At 40.0% G+C, this 17551-nt stretch overlaps 1 protein-coding gene across 1 annotated transcript in view; it reads left to right on the top strand.

Moving 5' to 3' along the window:
• Positions 1-17551, top strand: part of pcsk5a (proprotein convertase subtilisin/kexin type 5a) — a 51174-nt gene that overhangs the window by 19389 nt on the left and 14234 nt on the right. Inside the window, exons 18-29 of the mRNA XM_036140715.1 lie at positions 263-366; positions 492-630; positions 836-951; positions 1251-1353; positions 4941-5077; positions 9050-9250; positions 9392-9460; positions 9620-9662; positions 9822-9964; positions 12885-13085; positions 15061-15144; positions 15234-15432. Of these exons, the coding sequence (XP_035996608.1) occupies positions 263-366; positions 492-630; positions 836-951; positions 1251-1353; positions 4941-5077; positions 9050-9250; positions 9392-9460; positions 9620-9662; positions 9822-9964; positions 12885-13085; positions 15061-15144; positions 15234-15432 (1539 nt within the window). The remainder of the gene's footprint in view (positions 1-262; positions 367-491; positions 631-835; positions 952-1250; positions 1354-4940; positions 5078-9049; positions 9251-9391; positions 9461-9619; positions 9663-9821; positions 9965-12884; positions 13086-15060; positions 15145-15233; positions 15433-17551) is intronic.

Below are 17551 nucleotides of genomic sequence, written 5' to 3'. Positions count from 1 at the left end.
AGAAAATTAATCCCAATGTTGTAAAATCAATACCAAAAAAAAAAAAACACGAAAATGTCGGAGCACATTTCCCTGCATTGTTTGGTTAGAAGTTTCCGGAATGCAGAGTTCACTGACTCAGTTTGGCGAGGGCTTATGGTGGTGCTGTGCTGTGGGTTGGCGAAGCGAGCCTGCTAATATGAAGGCGGTGACTCATCTTTCGTGGTGTCACATGACTGACTGAGTGTGTCACGGTGCCACATGCTCTCTCCACCCTCTCCAGTCTGCAGGGGAACCGGTGCCAGCGGAGCTGTGACGACGGCTTCTACCATGACACTCAGGAAGAAACATGCCGGCCCTGTCACAAGGCCTGTGCTACCTGTGCAGGTGAGCGTGGGGGCAAGGCTCATTGACACAATCTGTATTAAAATGAATATGATTAATTTAATATTTTATACCTTAGTCCATTCCAGAGATTTTATTTAATTTTTTTCCCCCTCTTGCTGCGTTAGGGGCAGGGGTTGATGCGTGCAACCGTTGTGCAAAAGGTTTCTTGATGGAGGAGTGGAGGTGTGTGTCCTCCTGCAGCGCTGGCTTCTACGCCACACAGCCAAGCCCGGAGATAGCGGATGGCCAGAGGATATGTAGGAGGTGAGCTTGCTGGTGTGTGTTCAGGTGTGGGTGGTTTGTTTATTGGCTGATGGCAGGCCTTAATCTGGTGGTTGGCTCGCTTGTTTTGGCGCTCGGGGTTTGTTGTTGTGCGCCTGTGTGAAGTGTGGGAAGCCTTTTTTTTTTTTTTTTTTTTTCTTTTCCCCCCGCTTGCATTTGTGTTGAATTTCTATGCTCTACTCCTCAGGTGCGACTCCAGCTGTCTCACCTGTACCGGGCCGGGTTGGCAGAACTGCAGCAGCTGTTCCAGCGGTCATCGCCTCCAGGATGGAGTGTGTGTAGTCAACACTGAGTGCACAGATGGTCAGTCTACCATCTCCCGTCTCTGTTACATGTTGACCCATTGCTTCTGGAAAATTTGAGTGCCATCTTGCTACATCTTCCCTTGCTTTCCTGGTGCATGAAAAAAAAAGCTAATTAATTAACACATTCACAAACACCCCTGTGAGTGTGGTGTTTTTTTTTTTTTTTTTTTATATATGTGGAGCCATTTGGTCGTGTGTGTGCCTCCTTCTCTGTTCTGCATCTGACATTAAGCCCTCGTGTATGCCTCAGACATTTATTCATTTCTGAGTCAGCATGCTTCTGTTGCTGTCTGTCAGGAGAGTATCAGGGCAGCGATGGGGCGTGTCGTGCATGTGATGCAACGTGCCTGAAGTGCACAGGGCCGCAAAGGGAGGACTGCATCAGCTGTGGCTCTTCACAGTAAGTTACACTTGACTCTTTTTTTTTAAAAAAAATTCAGGGTCAAACGGGATGTGAATACTTACCCCTCCTTTATCTGAGAAGCAGATACACTTTTTTAAATCAAGCCCAAGGAGAATGCACAATACTTCCTGACACATTTTATTTATTTAGCTAAAGCTGGGAGAATCCTGATTTATTCTTTATTGCTTCCCACAGGGGGCACCAGATATGACATGGGTTGATCGAATGTGCACTGAGGATATGGAATCAGACTGTGCCAATATCAATATATTTCTCCAGATGATCAAGTGTTGATGAAAAACAATAAACATTACAACTGCAAGACATATACAGCAGCCCTCCACAATTACCTGGTATTCCAGTTGTAGTTGTTTTTAGTATTATAATTTAACACTGGGCAACATGCGTTAAAACATGTTGAAAAATTAATGTTTGCTTGGTCCACAATGATTCCTTCTAAATAAATCTACATGAAGCATTTTAAATGATATGAACTACGTATTGCATTTAATTTATGTTTAGGGAGTTTTAATGTCTGTAACCTACTATTTCCCATAAATATAAACTAGATGAGACACTCAGGCCTGTTTATTTCAGCCGCACTTCAAAGAGGGAAACATGAGAGAACATAACCTTCAAGTAATGCTTATATCTGTTGATCTTCATAAGTCAGGAGAGGTTGACAAAGGAATAGCCACTTGATTAAAATTCACCATTATCTGCTGTGAGAGCGATTGATGAACAATTTCAAAAACACTGTAACTCTGAGAAACAAGGGTAGATAAAACTATTTTTCCCTCTATTTGTGTGTGTGTGTGTGTGTGTGGGGGGGGGGGGGGGGGGGCAGTTGTCTTTCTTTTGGTGTCAAAACAGCCTGCATTATTGCGTCATTCTTTCTCCACAAAAAGAACCAAACAAGACTTAACTGGTGCAAAGAGGGTCTACAGGTCCCATTTTTCAGGTTAAAGATTCTTAACTTTGTATTTTCACCAACTGAATTTTTTGGGGGGCATATTAAAAGGCTTTGAAAGGAATTGAGGACATTCCTGTGTGCAGATGCAGCAACAGTGTATTATCCAATGAGAAATAGTTAGTTTTTTCACTAAATAATTTGAAAAGTGTTCTCGTATTGTTTCGGTTGGTTTCTAACTGTACAATAAGACAAAGCTCCGCATGAGTTTAAACATGACATTAAGCAAGGTTAGTCATCTTAGTGAAATGTACTGATCTAAGGATGTGGGTAATTACTTGCAAATGGAAGTTACCTTAAAAATAAAAATTCAATAGTTTTTTTAGTCACTTTTATAGAACATTTGGTAAAGAGAAACTGTTTTCAAACAAATATATGATTTGTCTTTACCCATTGCAAAACTTGGCCTGGTTAAAAAAATATATATTTTTCTAATTTCACTAGAGTCTAGAACAAGGGTCTGCAAGTGGCTCTTTGACTAAAAATTATAACTCACCAATTAATGTTTTTTTTAAATATAGCTATAATAACAAATAAATGGTTTTTGCACAATTTTTGGAATATTTAATTTCTAACACAGAATGACGCTATAGTATCACTAATATTTTGTAGACCTGTTTTTATTGTCATCTGGTTGGAAATGGTGTGCTTTTTTTTTTTTTTTACATAATTTTACACAGATAAACATCCCACTGCAGAAAATGTATCCATCTTCTCTTTGCATAATTTCTATGATATTCTTTGTCCTAAAAATGGAAATAAAATTTTATAAAATAAAATCTTCGAAAGACTTGAACATAGTGAAGGGATTAGGTGAAAACTCTAGGGTCACCTGTAGAGTACTGCAGGGTTCAGTTCAAAAGGTTGTAAAACAATAGGTTTAAAAGAGTTTTATGTAGCTGGAGTGAGGGCAAAGATGGGCTCTTTAGATTATAAAAGTTGTAGTTACCTTGTCAAAAAATAACTGTCAACAGCTTCTTCCTGCAATTCAGTACTTAAGACTAATATTTAAAAAAAAATTCAAATAATTTATTATTGTCTTATTTTTTTGCGAGTGGCAGGACACTGGACTATACCACCTTTAGACTCCCTCTTAGCTGGCCATTTACAGCCTTGTGCATTTGAAAAGCCAAGAAACGTGACTTTTCAGATGAGACTTTACGAATGCGCTATGTAACCTTTCAACAAGTTGTCAATGGCAAGTGAAAATTCAGGGCTTGTTGTTGCCCCTGGCTTTCCATATGTGCATAATTACCATGTTCAAATGAGCGCGCTCATGAGTGGTTTTAACTTTTCTGAATAGCTTTGAACTCGCTGATGCTTTTTACGTGACAAGCTTGATTTCGGCTGAGATCTAAAGAAGCTCAATTGGGGTGTTAAACAGAAACCAATGGGGTCAGCTTTAATCATCTGATTAAAGCTAAACCAACCAACAATTTGGGACCCTTTCTTACAATATGTACCTCTCCCTCTCACTTTAAATATACCATGGGAATTACTAACCATCAACTCTGACAGATCGCGAGTTATTTGTTCAGCCCAGATTTACTGTCAATTGGCCGGAGCCTGCCCCGAGTGAGTCCAGGAACGGTTGCAAAAGCCCCTTTCACAAAATACTTCATGTTGCCACTTCTATGCCTTTTGGCCATCTACTTGTGTTGTGTGAAACGAGCAAGGAGGCGAGGACGGAGTTTGTCTTCGCATGCTTACAACAGGACTGTTCTGTGAAAGAAGCCAAAGAAAAGCAGAAGAATTAAACATGAGCCAAATATATTCTGTCACTTATAGCGATTCTCTCTAAATATCACACGGGTACCTAAAGCCAAATCTATGGCAGAGATGACAATTATGTCATCTTGAGTTGTTCAAACTGAATGAAGATGAATAATAGCAACCTCGTAGTGGCATTGAAGTAGTCACAATTTAAAAAAAAAAAAAAAAAAAAACACGCCAGTACAGTGCTGCTTTACGCTCAGACTTCTACTTATTCCACTCCCTGAAAAATTAAAACAGTGAGCAAGCAATTTAAAGATGCTATAATAGGAGCCATATTAAAATAGAATTTATAAGATCAATTTAACAGTAATAAATAAGCTGGCAATGGCCAGGTTGCTACACAGTAATTAGCATGACTTCATGACCCCTATTGTTTAAAATCCTAATTCAAAAAAAAGATTGATAAATGAACAACAACTAGTTCCTGCTGGGATGCTGAAATTAGTTTAGATATATTTAGGAGTTCAAATATAAGCATGAAATAATTCAGTTTTAACTGGTGTAGACTGAAAATGCAGCCCGTGAAACTGTATGTTTGTGGCCATCATACGGTTGCTAAAGTACTCTGGGGGGGAATCAGAGCCAGTGAATGTTATTGGATATCAGCAGGTTCCGTCAATTTCAAATAATTAGCTCATGTTACCTTTCATTTTAACTGCTATGCTTATGCCTCTTTCTCCCTCCGCTGCCTTTACTCACTGAGTTGCATCTGTGTGAATGTGCCATATGGTGCACGCTGGGATGTAACAGAGTTCAGCTCGTTAACAAAGACACCGTTTATATGTGTTAACTCGTTTCCTACTTTGACGGGGGTTTTGTTCTTCTTCCGTGTCTGCAGGGCTTTAGAAGAGGGACGCTGCGTGGTGGAATGCGCAAAGGGAAAGTACCGCTCAGGTGGACAGTGTCACCTGTGTGACCACACCTGCGCCACATGTACGGATGCAGGGCCTGCCAACTGCACCAGCTGTGACACAGGTAGGAGACAACACAGGAACATCATTCTGTGTCAGCAGATGGCTGACTATTTTATTTATTTATTTTGAATAAACTAAATCTGCTGACCCTCGTGTAATGTTTGTTTTAGTTTTTGCTGGCACAGCTTGGATCCAGTGGTCATCTAAGAGGGAGGGGTCAGTGCAGATTAATGTGTTGTTGTCCTGATTGATCATACACACCTTGTAAAGGTGTGTTCACACCGGATGGGAACAAGGCAAATGGAGAGAGTGAATTACATGGAATCCTATGTAAAGGCACGTTCGGGAGAGAATTAACGTTCCCGATGCAAACGATGACGAGGCACGATTTTGAGTGAACAGAGTGAAGCAATACTGCGAATAGAGTGAAGCGAAATTTTGTTCGAGTTCAACAGTTTGAACTTTTCAGTCAAGTCGCGTTAAGGGTGTTCCACATCTATTCATTAAAGGACAAAAAGGTTTTATAGGTGTTACATATTTCAACAGTACAGTTAGGTTTTATTTCTATTGAGCAATGCTGGATTTACTGACCGAAAAGGTCTGCAGTTCGTGTCCTGGAGGGTGATCCGTCCCCCAGCAACTCCTCATACTGGGTCCTGGAAAGATGGAAATACAGCTGGAAGCGACCGTCATCCAGATGCAGCTGCAGGTGGGGGTATTCGGCAAACCCGGCGCGTTTCTGGAGGACCTGGTGGACCCATGGACGCCAACGCCATTGTTCGGGTTTCCACATTAAATACAGCACTGTGACTAGCTCAGTAAAATCTATTTCCCACACAGTGAGTTGAACAGACAAGAGGAACTGGCAAGCAGATAGATGCTCCTCCTATTTGATGAAGAGCTGGGGGGCGGGGGGGTGGCTGCATTCTCAGCACGGATGGTTTGTGAGAGAGGGGAGGAGTCAACGGCAGGCGATCAACACGAAAAATTCGTCTTGTTCATGTTCAGTGTACCTTAAGAGAAGTGAAGAAATTACAAGTAATTGCAATTTGTGCAAGCAAACTGTAAACAAAGAAAAAAACAGAAAAAAGAACAAGTGGAAAATGTTGTGAAAACATTCAAATTCATAGTTCCTTTATCAGCTGATCCAAACTTTAAAGTCTACCGATACATCTGGTTTCTGTGTTATTTTTCTGCTGGTATTCACATTGTTATGAGCTGCTGATGGCAAACGCAGAAAGGGTTTCTATCTTTGAACAAGCAAGGTCTCTTATAAAGCCACTTTGCTACCAAGTTTTTTTCCTAGTAGTTTAACATTTCATAAAATGTCCTGAGGGTCATTGGACAAATTGAAATTCAAGATGTAGACCTAGAAGAATTTCACCTGCGCTGAACTTGAAGGATGTGTCCATGAAAACACAAGGAGTGCCTCAACCCAAATCAAGACTGCTGTGCATCTCGATAACCAAATGATAGCGTCTTAACAAAATAATGGTTTAAAGAACAGAAAAAAAACGGCATCAAAAGTCACACCATCTTTCATGCCACAAACTTGCTTTGCAAAGGAGCAACAAATAGTGCTGATAGCTCCTAACATTTTTGGGTTAAAAGAATAATATTTTTAATTATTTTCATCCAACTTTTCCTTTACATATACCACTAAAATTAGAAGGCTTTGGGCACACGAGAGCCTTTTTCTAGTTAATCTGCTTCACACAGGTAAAGAAAAAAAAAAGCTGTGTGATTCCTACATGCTGAAACTAAGCTATGTTTTATTAGATTTATTCAAGGGACCTCAGGAATTGGTGATTTAGTTGACTTTTCTACAAGTAAATTAAATTTTTTTTAATTTGAAAATGAAACGTTTAACAGTTAAGTCAAATCAATTCACTCATTTGCATTCGATGTCGTTTCACTTTCAATTTCCACAAACATTTATTTTTATTAAGCCGGTGCATCATACTAGTACTCTGTGCTCATTAGAAAAAATGAAACAATATTTAGGGTTTTCTCTATTGCTGGCAAGGCGCATTAACACCAGATTAAGACTGGCAATAAAGTGTATTATTAATCATTTTATAGTAATAGCTACCTGTATATCATGCTCACAATTCTGCCTATAGTAATAGCCACCTGTACATATATATTAATAGTACATGCAAACTCTGTTATAATAATCATCTGTATATTATGCTACTGTACATATCTGTAAAACTCTATTCACAGTAATATCCACCTGCTATTGCACTTCTGGTTAGACCTAAACTTCATTTCGTTGCCTTGTACCTATACCTGTGTAATGACAATAAAGTTGAATCTAATCTAATATAATATAATCTAATATAATCTAAAATATTCTAATCTAATCTATTATTACAGAATATTTATACCTTCACACCTCCATGGTAATTGAACTAAATGTGAAGTCAAACTAGGATTTTGCAACCATTACGCTGCTGCTTTTGAAGCCACCAGGGCTGCACGATATTAGGAAAAGTTGCGATATCCGATAATATTGGTTAATGTTGCGATAACGATATAACTTGCGATAAATACAGAAAAAAGTAAGCATTAATGTATCTCTGCTTTTGGAATTATAGCAAATTTAGACCCTAAATAATCAGTGGTCTGTTCAGCTATTAAAAAGCTAAACATTCATAATTTTCAAGGTTTTATTGAAAAGGTTGCCTCTGTCCAACTTGTGAGATGAAACAACTTATTTAGCTGTAGTTTCTTACCACCTTTACCACCTCTTTACCTTCTCAAACTTTTAATGTTGCATTACACAACAAGCGTCACCAAACATATTAGGGTCATAGAGAGGCTGAATGCAGGGTACTATAATAACTAGCTAACACTTATTGCATTCCAGGCAGTTTTTTGCAATATGCACATTGCTATCCGTTATATTGTGATACTGATAAATTTGTGATACAGTGCAGACGTTGCGGCCACCCACGAGTGTTTACATCTCCTGTAGGATATTGCTGCACAATACATTTCCTTATGAACATGTGGGGTATCTGAGCCTTTCCCACCAGTTTCAGCCTTGCTGTTCAAACACCACCTCTACTTTCATCATTTGACATGACGTATATAAGGGGAATTTCTGTACAGACCATTTCCCATGCTGCACACTTTCAGTCTGTCACTTTTTCCTCTGCCTCCTCTTGTTCATCGCAGAAATCATGCCAACAGTCAGCTTAGACCATTTGATGAGTACATTTTACATTCAAATCGCAGACTTAAATCCCCACAACCTACTGGGGTCAACAAACCGATGTGCAACATGACGCTGGGCGTGGTTCTTCACAACTAACGTTCAGAGCATGCCAATCTTTGCTTGCAAGTGGCACGATCATGGAGAGTCTAGATTAGGACAGAATGAAACAAATATATGTTGTTTCAGCCACTTGGTGAGCTCCTTTTAGTCGCAGCTGTTGCAGTGGTGGGATGCAAGGTGCGGCGCCAGAAGAGTCGTATTAAATTACTGAGACCACTGCCTGTCTGATGCAGAAAAATGAGGATGTACACTTGGCATTGGGCCAGTTACCCTTCAACGTCTCTGATTACCAAGCCAAGCAGGTGCATGTGGGCTACAGGTCATGGATCAGTTAATATCGCTGCTATCAGGTACCTCCACACAGCACCCAGTAAAGAAATTAGCTACCGCCCCAACAGCTAACCACCATGATCTTACCACAAACGTTTGGTCTGCTCGTTATGCACCCAAGAGGACATCGCAGAGGCTCTGCAGAGACCAAAGTTTAAGGTTTCAGATATATTTTCAGATTTTTTTTTTTATCAAATTTAAACAATGCCTACAAAAGTAATGTATCATTATCTTTGTTAACTTTATTTTTTGCATTGCAGATAATTATTTATAAACTTCCATTTTGCCCCTTTATTTATTTTTTATAAAAGTGAATAAAATCAAGTTGCTTTGTGCAGACATTTACCCTAACACACATACTTAGAATGAAAACCTTCATTTCCAAATTGTATTTTTCTTCTTTTTCTGCCGTTTTCTCAGATAAGTTTGGACTGGAACGTTACCTGCATCAAGGCCTGTGCCTGGACGCCTGTCCTGAAGCCTTTTACCACACTAGTAAGAGAACCTGTGAGCCCTGTTCGGAAAACTGTCGGCTCTGCTCCGGCCCAAACCACTGCCTGCAGTGTAACTCCTCCTACTACGTGTCCGATGGACGGTGTTTGAAGCTGGAGTGTGGAGAAGGTAAAGAAGGGCACAGCATTATTATCTATGAGGCATATTTGGACGTCTAATGTGTGACCTCGGATCATCTGGTGTCCACAATAGCTCCGTCTCAGCCTTTTTCTCCCTTCTTATAACTTTGTCTGCCGTCTGTGCCTTCAGGGGAGGTGGAGGATCCAGATTATGACGACTGTATGGCCTGTGAGGAGGGATGCAGGAAGTGCGTCCCGTGTAAGTCACAGTTCAGAACCAATAAGGTTTTCTAGAAATTAGCGGCGCCTACAGCAGATGAAGCTCTCATTTCAGCGTATGAAGAACCAAGTTCAGCGGGTTTTATTTCACGCAGTTCCTATATAAAGAGAGCTGAGTATTTTTCTGTGCTTTCAACAGATAACCCCAGGCACTGTCTGTCCTGCATTGAGGGCTTTTACAAGTAAGGCTGTGTGCCTACGTGTGATCTCACCCCTGTTCCTTATCCCGTCTTTCATTTCACCTCTATACCTGACCAGGAAGGCTTCTTTTCGGCTGTGAGAGCGGAGTGGATTTCTATGTAGTCATGACCGCATGTATCGACTGCTGCTTTTATTATCAGCTTTCAGGATGGCTGCTACAAAAACTGCCCAGCGAAGACGTACAGCATGGAGGAGACGATGACCTGTGCTCCATGTGAGGACAACTGCATGAGCTGTGATGAACACGAGTGTTACTGGTGTGAGACGGACCTGTTCTTGTCAGGTAAAACTCCTGGAAAATAGAATAATAGAATTACAGTAGTTTTTTTTTCCTCTTAAGATTCAAAATCGCATGGGGTGCAGCACTGAATCATCACTAGAGGACTTTAACGGGGACACGTCATGCAAAACCAACCTTTTTAGCCCTTAAATATTTTTTGTGTACTTGGAATCTATGGGAATGGAAAATTTTCAATTTAGTCTGTCTAGGAGTGGATGTAGATTGCCGTTCAATTCTGTTTGGGTCATATTCTGTATTTCAAACTGTTCCGTTTTTATTTTTTATTTTGTTGTTTTGAAAATTAGCCTACATCATGGTGTTTGCTGCGGAGCTGCTAAACAAGGTCACAGACCACCAGCTCACCAATTTCGCGAATCCACAATTTTTTATTTTTCGTTGCAATTTCTCCGTCCAAACTCTCAAGGATGCTGAAGCTGCAAGTGAAAATTCCCCCCCAAAAAAGTAAAAAACAAAGCAACTGGACTTGTTGTCCAGTTGCTTTTTTACTTTTTTTGACAAGTGAAAGTTTTTTTACTTTTTTTTTGGAATGACCCTGACCTGGATGACTAAGAATCTTCACCAGCATATTGCAAGTGAAAATGTTCGGTTGTTGGGTGTATTAACCCACATAATTCAATATACCATCCCCCAGCATACTACAAAAATAGTGGACGGATGTGGAGTGGAACGCTCTGTGACCTGGAGGGTTGGTGAAGCGCCTCCTTTGCATTCAAAGAGGCCGCACCAAAACGAGTTGTTCTCAGACAAACTTCAGAACAGGGGGTAAAAAGGGGGCTATGGAGCAACAACAACCAGGACATAGCTCCCACACATCTGACATGGAAATGGTCCACGCACTTAAACTGCCATGGTAGGCAAGTGCAGGGCCAGGCAACGCTAGGCAACCACAATCATCAGGGCTTTCAGACTAACAAAAAGAAAGTATATAGATACTGTTGACCAATGTGCAAAATAAATAATAACACATCCACAAAATTGCTGCTGTCGGGATCGACTGGCATGAGGTAGAGAACAGGGAAATGTCAGACGACACGGACAAACTTCCTCTCATATTCTAGTGCTAGTTAATTACTTGGCGAACACGAAGAGTGCCCACACAATGAAGGAGCTTCGCAGCCTGAAATCTGTGGATGCATACAATCAGTGTTTTAACGTCTTCATAAAGAATGTCATAACTCTTCATGTGAATAACAAGGCTCCGGTGACAGGCAGCGTAAGGACATGTTTACACCTACAGTTCTGTATTCTGTACTGTTTCTATTCCAGTTGTCACTTAGATTTTCTTTCACTTGTCATACCACAAATATCCTCGGAAATCAGCATACCGTAAATTCTTAAATTCCTCCGACAGCTTTGTGTCCTCTTTGGCAAAGCGACTGAATGTCCTGTTTTGCAAGTATTATTTAACATTGAGGAAGAGAGCTTCGTCCTCTGCGGTGTATTTGTGAGGACAGCGTGGGATACTTCTGGAGCGCAGATTAAAAAGTTTGGAGATATAATTAACATTTCAGACGGCCTCGAAGCTGCTGGAAGAACTTCATAAGGGCTGCAGTCTAAAAAATGGAATTGATTTTATTTTTTTTGTACTAGAATATCCTGTTTGTAAAAAAAAAGAAAAAGAACATCCCTATAAACCATAGATTCTGGTAAGAAAGTAATGAGATGCTTCAGTTCCAATGTTACTTATTGAAGTGTTACTCATTAGAATTTGAGGATATAAGTCTGTCTTATCAAAATCTTATTTTCTTGGGTTAATTTCATGTTTCTAATCAGACATTTGCATCTGTGCTCTTAACACACACATACAATAGTATTTTGCAGGAAATTGTCGAAATAAAGGAAATAAATAACACTATTAAAATAGATAAATCTCTACACCACGGTGGTGACAATTTAATTTGCTTTACGTGTAATTTTGTTTCATTTTGAATTGTGGTAGGTATTATTAGCATAATTGCTCATGTTCACCAATCATTTTACAGTCTGAGATCTTTGGAGTGTTTAATAGCTTCTTTCATTGCAACATCTCTTTTACACTTCATAGGCCCATTCAACTTTATTCCACTGGCACTACCAAAGCTTATTCATGTGTTTTTGTTTGTTTGTTTTGATTTGGTCAGAAATATTCAAACCTATCAGAACCAACATTTCAATGTCTTTTATAGGCCTTTATGAAAGAAACCAAATGATTCATGGCTTCTAAAATATTTTACAGATAACAAACTGAAAATGAAGAATTACAGCCCCCTGAGTAAATATTTTTTAGAAAAACCAACATCTTCATCCAAATTTGGATCAACCTGATCAGCAGCCCTGTCTCAGAGAAAGAAAAGCCTCTCCCCAGCATGATCCCACCACGTTTCACCGTTGGGATGGTGTGTTCAGGGTCATGTGCAGCATTAGTTTTCCTCCAGACATTGGGGTATGCTTGCAGGACAAAATGTTTAATTCTGGTCTTGTCTGACCAGAGGAGCTTTTCCACAAGTTCGATGTGTCTCCTAAAAAGCTTTTTATCTTCATACCTGGCCTGTCTGGATTCTTTGTCTTCGTTATGCTCTTTGTTCAATAATTTTCCTTTGCAAACTAATTAGGTTACTTCGAAAAGCAAGTTAATATCACCGGAGATAAAATAGCGGTATTAGAGTCAGAAGGCGGTGAATACAAATGCAAACTATTTTCTGACTTGATTTGAAAGCCATTGTATCCCTTTTCTTCCAGCTCTTCATGATATTCTACTTTGTGTTACCAAATCCCAACTAATTTATAATTTTAACAGGACAGTTTTGTAAAAGTTCAATGCTTTTGCATGGCACTCTAAGATGTGTACTACCACCAGAATTTTTATTAATTTTTTTACTACAGGAATCTCATAAAACTTAATCTCCCTGCTTTTTTTTCCCAGAGGGAAAGTGTGTCTCGGTGTGTCCCGATGATTTCTACGGCAATGAAGACTTTAACGAGTGTGAGGAGTGTCACCCAGATTGTGCGACGTGTGGTGGCCCGGAGAACACCGACTGTCTGTCGTGTGAAGAGGGGAGGACGCTTGAAAACGGGGAGTGTGTGCCAGACCACGCGGTCTGTCCCATTAAGACCTTTCTCAACGGTGAGACTAATAACTTATATTCCACTAATCCAACTGTCTGCTCTTAATGAAGCAGGGATTTGGCCACTTTCAGAGGGGCAGAAAAGAAATAACAGAGGGTAATTGGTCTGTGTGCCACCGTCCCTGAACCCTGTACCATCGCATGGACTAAGAGCAGAACGAATGTTGAACAGATAGACTGGATATGCCGCACATTTCGACAGAGTTGAAAAGACATGGGAATTTGTGTGACGCTGGTATTCTTAATTATAGGAGCTTAATGGCTCTGTCAGAACAGCACAGGTAGGTTAAAGGTTAAACATAAAGTTCTGGTAAAAAGTTTGCTTACACTCACCCTGGAAATGAAGGACTTTTCGAGGGCTTTTAATAATCCATTTGAATCGGGGGGGGGGGTTTGTCGCTTTCTTTTTAAGGTGGAATAGATTATAGAACTAATTCAATTAATTTCAAATACAGGAATTGGCTGTATTAGTTTGATTTATTGTGAAATTTGTTCCAACTAGTCAAAGTTACACACACACAGGCAGACTTTGCTCTTTGTTAAGCATGGCAGAGGCAGCATCATGATACGGTGATTTTGCTGCCAATCGTATGTTGCACAAAGTGAGTGAATCAAAGGAGAGCTACCTCCAAATCTCTGACTTCACCTCAGCTTGACAGCTGTGTATTTGATCCTTGGACTCAGTTGGGGTCACCAAAGGGGTGGTGGGTAGACAAATTGGAGCAAAAAATGAAGATGGTTAATAATGCAAAAACTAAACTTACAAAAACAAAGTCCAAGGTCCAAAAGTAGATGAACCAAGAGCCAATAAAGAACCAAAGGGAAATGAGGAGAACTGATTGGTGGAGCAACAAACAGATGAGACTAAGGAGCGGAGAAGAAGCACTGGAGAGTGCAATCAGAGAACAGAGACAAAGGGAATCAAAGATAATGGTTGGCAAAGCGGGATCTAATAAGCAGTACGCAAACAGAACACAACTAGATATAACAAAGACTCGAAGCTAACAGGAGGCTGGGAAGTAGGAAGGAAAATAGGAAGGAGAGAGAATACAGAACAGAAAGAACTAGACCATACACAATAAAGCTTGAAGCTACTAATAAAAAAGGCAACTCTAAATGTAAGAAAAGAACTACCCAAATCTAAAACACAAACCAAATGTGGTGTGAGAATGGATAACCCAGACTCTCCCTAAGCTCGGCCCCACATCACCTCAACCCTCTTAGCAGTCTGTCAAGGCAGGTCAATACCAGGAAAACACATCATTTTAATCAAGTCCAGCAAGAATAGTAGTCAAATCCAAGCAGACTCATGTCATGACCTAGCTGATGACTACCAACTGTGCCATCAACCTGCAACTTGCTGAGGAGCTTTCAAGTAAGTTTGACCTTGCTTGATACATTTTGAACAACATACTTGGATGTCAGAAAATCTGCAACAAATTAAAAAGTGCACATCCAATTCTTCCTTTCTAAGTTTGTAAGTGTGTTATAAATTAATTCCACCCCATAAAAACGGATGACTGAATGAATGCCCAAAGAGAAATAAAACATGGAAGGTCTTGTGCCTGATGTGAGGAAATAATCTCAGATCTTTTTGCTACTTGCTGTCATACGATCACCACCTGGGAAAAAAAATGCTTTCACACAGTAATAGAGCTGTTACAGTATTAAACCATTTAGCATTAGAAAGTTACTCACAGTGTTAACACTTCATATTTCAATTTTCGTCCATTTTTTAATCTAAGCGGTTAGAATACAAATATGACAACCCATAGTTTCTCAGGCTTATGACAGAATTGTGTCTTTGCTTTGTTGTGTTGTTCTGTTGACAGTCATTATCCTAAAACCACATAAAGCCAGTGATGTGTACTATGACGGTCCTGGATCAGGGCTCAGCTTTTCCTCTTGTTCTTTAACAAAAAGCCAGTTTATCACTAGTGTACCGTGATAATCCCTGCTTTGTTTTCCCTCCAGATTATGGAGAGTGTGAAGCCTGTCACCCATCCTGTGAATTCTGCTCTGGACGGGAGAAGAACCAGTGCACCAAATGTGGAAAAGGTCCGGCCGCCACCTGCGCTCTCGCCGCTGCGTCTGCATTATGTATTTCCACTGTTTCGGCGCATTACGTCCGGCTCTCTTTCCTGCAGGGAGATTTCTGACCATGCAGCAGACATGTGTGTCGAAGTGTCCTGCGGGCTTCTTTGCCGAGCGACTGAGCGGCATGTGTGAGGCCTGCCCCCAGGGCTGCTTGCAGTGTGTCGATGCTCAGCGCTGCAGCCGCTGTCAGGGCTCTCGCAAGGCTCCGTTGTTCCTGCAGAACGGACAGTGTGTTACAGCGTGTGTCAGGTCAGGAGCATGTCCTGGTGCTGTTTGATTTCTGACTCATTTAACTCGGCTCAGTGTTTTTTAGCTCTGTTTGACAGTCGATTTTTTTTTTTTTCAGTTCAGTATCTCCTGAGCATCAAGAACAATGTTTAAGACACACGCATAACGGTCATGTTTATTTTTATAATTTTTTCCCAATAATATCTTTGAAGGCCATTAAACTGTGAGATTCCCATATCTGGGGGAGCCACGTGGATTTCTATGGCTCCATTAGCACTGACAGGTCTAGTTATGATTAGTATTTATTTTTTATTTTTTTTTCTCCCCAGTGTCCTGTCTAGCAATGTGGCAATAAAAATTGATATCTTAATGCCAAATAGAGCTCGACAGATTTTACTTTCACAAGTGGAGCAAACAGCTTTCGCCATAATGCTCCGCTTGATTTGTGCGTGTAAATAGCTTTATTGTGATTCCTGCAGGGAGAATTTTAAATTATATGGACACTACAATGGAAAAGTAGGATAGTAAAAGAAAAACAAGAAGAGAAAAAAAAGAGAAAGAAGAGGTGAAAGATTAGTATTTCTGCCAAATTACCAAACACTTAGGCTTGTCTGGATAAATTATTAGTTGTCTTCTTTTTTTGAGGAGTTGAAAAAAAAAAACACGTCCATTTATTTGTTTAACCTGACAGCACACAAGACGGCTTATTTGATTTTTTTTTTCACGTGCAATACAAGTCAAATATGCACCACCATTTATGGATGTAACTTCTTAATAACATGTTTTTTGACATGCATTTTCATAGAGTTGAGTATAATTCTGAAAATATGCATTTTTTTTACAATCTGTCATGCTAACATAGGAGAAAAACTACAGTCAGCATATACTGTACATTGGTGGGGGGGGGGGGGGGGGCGGTGGTGCAGGAATTAGGGAGTCCATCCTGTAACAGGTGGGTAGCCGGTTCAATTCCTCACTCCGACTGTCTCAGTCTTTGTATCCTTGGGCAAGACACTTCCCCCTCATTGGTCAGAGGGCCTGCTGAAGTGTTCAAACACATTTTTATTGCATTGTCATTAGAGATTTTAATGACTTTTATTAGGATGTTGTGTTGTATGCACCAACACATAGTAAAGGATAAATATGAAGTGGAATGATAATGATAACTAGTTTAACATTTTTTAGAAAATAAATTGAGAAGTAAAGTATGCATTTCTATACAACCCCCTTTATTTTAATACCCATAAACAAAATCCAATGAAATGAATTGCTTCAGAAGTCGCCTACTTAGTAACCAGAGCCCTCTTGTTCAATCTCAGAATAAATCCAACAGTTCTGTGAAGCCGGCAAAGGTTTTGTTACAGAACATTAGTGAACAAACAGCATCACGAAGATCAAGGAACGCACCAGACAGGTCAGAGATAAATCTGTAGTGGAGTTTAAAGCAGAATTGAATTATGAAACAATATCAAGAAGCATCCTGTAACCGGCGGGTTACATGATTTATCTGAACATGAAAGGAGTATGGTACAAGTTCAAACCAGCCAACACACGGCCCTCCACCTGAGCTAGTTAGGACACCACTGATCAGCCAAGAGGGGGTTTATGGTTATTATGCAGCTACAGAGATTCACACTTCAGATGGAAGAATCTGTCAGCAGTTGCTGACCAAACAAGACTTTATGGAGGAGTGCCAAAAAAAAAAAACCACATGGTTGAAGGAAAGGTTAAAAAACTCATGTTTTCAGCAAAAATGTGAAATAATAATAAGAATTAATTTTATCTTAAAAAATGTATTATTATTATTAGAAAGAAGGTAATCAGGTCAGAATTTTTTTTTTGGCAAAACATGTGTGCATCAACCTTAAAAGACTGTCTGCATTGTGATGGCAGGATGATTTTTGGGGACACCATTCCTCATTATGGACCTGGGAAGCAGTTGAGGTGCTGATAGGAAGATAGATGAAAGTAAATACAGGGAAATCCACCTGTTGCAGACTGCATAAGACTCAAGACTGGGGCAGAGGTTAACCTTCCTGCAGAAAGATGACGATAAACATGCAACCGAATTCACTGTAAAATGGCTTAGATTGAAACATACTCATGTGTTAGAATGATCCTGTCAAAGCCTAGACCTAAA

This window comes from Fundulus heteroclitus, chromosome 8 (genome assembly GCF_011125445.2).
Source record: "Fundulus heteroclitus isolate FHET01 chromosome 8, MU-UCD_Fhet_4.1, whole genome shotgun sequence".
Classification (NCBI taxonomy): domain Eukaryota; kingdom Metazoa; phylum Chordata; class Actinopteri; order Cyprinodontiformes; family Fundulidae; genus Fundulus; species Fundulus heteroclitus.
This window is presented reverse-complemented; position numbering and strand designations above follow the sequence as displayed.